The sequence below is a fragment of the Oncorhynchus kisutch genome, linkage group LG3 (assembly GCF_002021735.2).
Source record: "Oncorhynchus kisutch isolate 150728-3 linkage group LG3, Okis_V2, whole genome shotgun sequence".
NCBI lineage: Eukaryota > Metazoa > Chordata > Actinopteri > Salmoniformes > Salmonidae > Oncorhynchus > Oncorhynchus kisutch.
Window position 1 is genome coordinate 37462357 of NC_034176.2, and position 6000 is coordinate 37468356.

At 41.8% G+C, this 6000-nt stretch overlaps 1 protein-coding gene across 1 annotated transcript in view; it reads right to left on the reverse strand.

Annotated features, from left to right (window-relative positions):
• Positions 1-3465, reverse strand: part of LOC109882231 (substance-P receptor-like) — a 35712-nt gene extending 32247 nt beyond the window's left edge. The window contains exon 1 of the mRNA XM_020474332.2: positions 2691-3465. Coding sequence (XP_020329921.2) covers positions 2691-3100 — 410 coding nt within the window. The 5' untranslated portion in view covers positions 3101-3465. The remainder of the gene's footprint in view (positions 1-2690) is intronic.
• Between the last annotated feature and the right edge of the window lie 2535 nt (positions 3466-6000).

The following is a 6000-nucleotide window of genomic DNA, read 5'->3' on the forward strand; positions in this document are numbered from 1 at the left end:
AATGTATTTGGCTAAGGTGTATGTAAACTTCCGACTTCAAGTGTATGTGTGTGTGGGTGTGTGCGCACGTGTGTTATGTGAGTGTGTCTCTGGACAGATCAGCTGTAGACCTACAGTAAATATAGGCTTTATTTATCAACTCTGTATTGGCGTGTGTGGCTGTGTGTGTGCAGTTCTCTTATAGGTGAAAGGTGGGAGACGGGGTATGATGGCCTAACATGACACAGTGCAAATAAATCCAAAGTGAATAGACGGTGTGCCAGAGTCTGGTCTGGATATAGCGCTGCCGTGTTGACCCCAGACTAAATACGTTTGACCCCCAACAGTGGGGGTTCATTTCCCGCATACTCCATACATCTCTTTCTTCATAACCCTCTAACTCTCTCTTTTATTCCTTCACAACTAAATACAGAATTTTGTTCTGCTTTTTTATAAGAAGCAATCAGATGAAGATAGGAGAGAAATATACAGAGATTGGCTGAATCGCTGTGACATCCCCTGAGAGTCAGGAGGAAATTAGAGAAAATTGAATGAACAAAAACAGACACAGTAGTCTTGCTGCCACAGCTGGGAGAGAACGGCATGGCTGCATTAAGATGCTCTGCACTGCAGCAGCACAACGCTGCCAAGCACACACACACAGGCATACACACAGTGTCACACACATGCATGCTCTCTCTCTCTTTATCTTTCTCTCTCTCACACACACACACACGCACACATACACACACATACACACACACACACATACATACACACAGCGTCACCCCACACGCACACACACAAACACACACACATACATTGACACGAGGGGGGGGGGGGGGGGTGACAGAGTCACTACAGGCTTGGTTTTGCGTCTGCCTTGCTGTGAATATGTGTACAGCATAGCATGAGAGTAACATGGAGGTGATGCCTCAAAGCAGCAGATGCTGGAACTATGGGAGAGGGAATTAAGTGGAGACGCTCATCACAATCACCTGGCACGTAGCACACTCTACTGCTTTTCTATAGGGCATTAGAGAGACATTTCCTATACAAGGGGAATACATGGAAAGACGCATCATTTGATCTATATAATTGAAGGCATAAACACCTGTTGTTTGTGGTGTTTTTCCTCCATATGTTACACATTAGAGTCTCTGCGCCATGATTATTTCGCTCCCTCTGTTTACTAGAAATGTAGAATAAAAATGATAGACCTTACCAATTACATCTTGCATACACGATCACTGCTCATTGAGTATGTCAAAAGAATGTGACCATGAGGAGACAGGATTCATTAGGCAGGTTTATAAGAGTGGTTAGATAATGATGAGTGGAGAGATGACTAGAAGCTTAACCCGTTGATAAGTATGGGGTTGAATCAGATCAGTATGTGTTGTTTGAAGAATGTCTTTTAGCGCCTCACATGATGCCTGTTCTCCCTGCTCTCCCTGCTCTCCCTACTCCAGGTCATCTCAAGGGTAATTAAATTTCAAAACAATGCAAAGGTCAAGTACATGCAGACTGCTGGGAGAAAAGCAGAGCTATGCATGCATTACAGGTTATTACCTCTGGAGTACCAAGTCAGGGGGTAAGAGGAGAAATCAGACAGCAGCTTTCACATGAGAATGGCTTTATCTCACTAACAGAAACAGAGGTTAATAAGAATAGCATTGTGGGGGTGAGTCTGCTTAAAACAACAGCCTGGATATAAACACAAGAGTGAGGTCACACGCACGCACACACACACACACACACACACACACACACACACACACACACACACACACACACACACACACACACACACACACACACACACACACACACACACACACACACACACACACACACACACACACACACACACACACACACACACACACACACGTTATTGATTGATTGGTTGGATGGTGGAGCAGCAACAGCAGCATCACCCCAGAACCAATTAAGTTGAATGAATACATTAGCTATATAACATGTCTATGTAGCCTTGGTAGAAATGTTCTTATCTTAAATGGGCAATCTGCAGTTCAAAGAACAACAAATTGGGCGCCCAGCCAGTGTTTTGGTAAACAGCTGAGGGATAGGGCTGGAGGGCTGGACAGACCTATGGATTCAAGGACTGACCATTGACGATATCAACATCAGGGTAAAGTTTTAACAATGTTTTGAGGCTATACAATGTTTGTTTACAACCACATTGTTTACAAACAACGGAGTAAAACAAACATATATTTTGACAGTAAGCGACAATAAGTGATATTCTACAAGAATCAATTGGTATATATTAGGAAAAAATTGATTTATCAATTGCTGATTGCCGCTTTGAACCTGTACACAAAATCTCCACGGACACAGCCAGAAGAGGACTGGCCACCCCTCAAAGTCTGGTTCCTCTCTAGGTTTCTTCCTAGGTTCCTGCCTTTCTAGTGAGTTTTCCCTTGCCACTGTGGCCATACATCTGCATTGCTTGCTCTCTGGGGGTTTAGGTTGGGTTTCTGTATAAGCACTCTGTGACATCTGCTGATGGTAAAAGGACTATAAATAAATGTGATTGAATTTTAATTTCATTGATATTACATATTTATTACAAATACATTTGTGACAGGATCCAAGTGCATTATTGTTCTGTTTTGCTTATTGTGACCATAGGCAAACATTCTAGCCTATATCCATTGAAACGTCCCCCCCAAAACTGAACTCACCTGTCCACCGCTATCGCAGTCATAGAGTAGATACTAGCGAAGACAGCAGCGACGGGGAAGAAGTTGTGAAAGCGGCAGTACATCAGCCCGAAGTACCACTCATTGTGGACGGAATAGACGAAGTTGATAACGGTGTTGAAGGCTGACATAGACGCCTCTGCAAACGCCAGGTTCAACAGAAAATAGTTGGTCACAGTTCTCATTCGTTTATGCGCCATAATGATCCATATTACTACGACGTTCCCCACCAGAGACACAGTAACCATGCAACTGTAGGCGAAAGCCCATAGAACAATTCTCCAAACTGGTTGAACAAACTGGTTTCCGTCTAGATCAGTTCCATTGAGCCCTGAAGCGTTGGTCCAATTGCTTAGCAATGGCAAATCAGTCGTGGTGAACAAGGGATCCATTTTGGTGTTATCTTTTTTTTGTGACAAAAATAATGTTGGTCCATGCAATACCTATGACATGTACACTCAACCACTAACAACTGATTGAGTAAATGGTTAGAGATAATCTTGGTGTGTGTTGATGTATTTCAATTTAAACTTTCTTCATCATTGCCATTCTTCTGATTCATTTGGCACAGCTAAATTAGAATGGTAAAATAATGGAATGATCACTGAAGGTGCAGCTCACACACAGAAAAATTTGAATTGTCGAAGTTATTAAAAATTGAATTTGGATAATACGATGAATATGTATTTAAGTTGACTCCACTCCGTGTGAAATTGAGATGGTCCTTGGTGTGTGGCTCTTCTCCACCGCAGCAAAAAGACATGGGGAACAGCGTCCTCGTCTCCAGCGCTGTACTCTGTACTCCGTACCCTATACTCTTGGCTCAGAGAGGTGCTCTCTCTCTCCTCTCACACAATCGACGTGCGCCAACGGGAGCGCAGCCAGGAGCGCGCATACGCGAATATCATAGATGTTCTGCAATAGTGTGTGGTAACTTGAAACGTCCATGGACTGGACAACTTGTTCAGCAAGACCAGCATACTTAAAGTAATTAACGATTGTCCAAATGTAGACAATAGAGAAGTATTTAGCCGACGAATAAAAGGACTGGTCGGTTTCTGCTATAGCAGATAAGGACTCCTGTAGTGAATGGTGGGTGTATTTCAATGGTGTAATTTATTATAGGCTCTTTACCTAACCATTTCCAATAGCTCACATTTTCTGACAGCATTCTACAAACATTCTACAGTTGAATTCGGAAGTTTACATACACTTAGGTTGGAGTCATTAAAACTTGTTTTTCAACCACTCCACAAATTTATTGTGAACAAACTATAGTTTTGTCAAGTCGGCTACTTTGTGCATGACACAAGTCATTTTCCAGCAATTGTATACAGACAGATTATTTAACTTAGAATTCACTGTATCACAATTCCAGTGGGTCAGAAATGAACATACACTAAGTTCACTGTGCCTTTAAACAGCTTGGAAAATTCCAGAAAATGATGTCATTGCTTTAGAAGCTTCTGATAGGCTAATTGACATCATTTGAGTCAATTGGAGGTGTACCTGTGGATGTATTTCAAGGCCTACCTTCAAACTCGGTGCCTCTTTGCTTGACATCATGGGAAAATCAAAAGAAATCAGCCAAGACCTCCGAAAAAAATTGGAGACCTTCACAAGTCTGGTTCATCCTTGGGAGCAATTTCCAAATGCATGAAGGTACCACATTCATCTGTACAAACAATAGTACACAAGTATAAACACTATGGGACCACGCAGCTGTCATACCGCTCAGGAAAGAGATGCGTTCTGTCTCCTAGAGATTAACGTAATTTGGTGCGAAAAGTGCAAATCAATCCCAGAACAATGGCAAAGGACCTTGTGAAGATGATGGAGGAAACAGGTACAAAAGTATCTATATCCACAGTAAAACAAGTCCTATATCGACATAACTTGAAAGGGTGCTCAGCAAGGAAGAAGCCACTGCTCCAAAACCGGCATAAAAAGCCAGACTACGGTTTGCAAATGCACATGGGGACAAAGATGGTACTTTTTGGAGAAATGTCCTTTGGTCTGATGAAACAAAAATAGAACAGTTTGGCCATAATGACCATCGTTATGTTTGGAGGAAAAGGGGGAGGCTTGCAAGCCGAAGAACCTCCATCCCAACCGTGAAGCACAGGGGCGGCAGCATCATGTTGTGGGGGTGACAAAAATGGGAAGGGGAGATGCAGTTTAGAGAGAGACTAAAATGATTGTTGCTCTGTTTTCCTCAGTTTCCCCCAAATTGGTGTAAAAGCTGAAAATATTTTTATACTGAGGTGGACACCTTCGTGAAAGGATACATTTGGGTCATTTTAGAGGCCTCTGGAAACTGACATGATGGGCTTCTGTATCATAAGCCATAACGGGATATGTCAAAGTAAATCATGAATTTCCTAAGAATTGAAAGACAGCATGGGATACACAATTTAACAAGAAGTTGTATTACTCTCTTTGATCCTTATCACAACAGACTGTCTGCTACATGTTTCTGCTCTCTGTCCCCATCTAGTGGTACTTTCTGCCACAGCCACCTACTGCTCTGTGGTGAACTCTGCGCTATAATGGTCACAGCTAAATATCTGAATGAATGTTGTAGCCAAGGAATAGGGGACGGATGGAGAGAGAGAGAGAAAGAGAGAGACTACTGAATGCAAGACTGCTGAATATAGACTGTCAGGGACACATTTTTGACTGTTAGCGAGAGCAGCTACAGGAGAAAAGGGAGGAAGCCCTTGTCTGGTGCCGAACTGGACATTTTTATTCCTTTCGCAGTGTCTATGTGGCTGACAGGAGAGATCATATTATGTGCTTGCCACAGGCAGGGGTGGGTTGGTTCATCTTCTAAATATAATCCGTTACAGTTACTAGTTACCTGCCCAAAGTTATAATCAGTAGTGTAACTTTAGGATTACCCAAACTCAGTAACTTAATCTGATTACTTTCAGTAACTTTTGGATTACTTCCCCTTTAAGATGCATTAGAAAAATACAAAAAGGATCCATCGCATTTGGTGTGTCATCATAGTGGTCTCTGAATTGACGTCATTGAGAAAACAGAAAGGGGTCAATGTATTTTTTTTCACAAACATCCTTTCTGAATTTAAAATTAATCAAAGAAGTAATCATCATTTTTTTCAAGTATCTTTAATCTGATTACAATATTGTTCCAGGTAACGTAACTGGCTACAGGTAAAGGTTTTTTTTTGTAATCAGATTAAATGTAACCGATTACATGTAAAAGCTGAAAAATGAGAGGTTGCAGTAGGATTTGCAAATGACTCTTTACGCTGTTTACATCTCTCTTT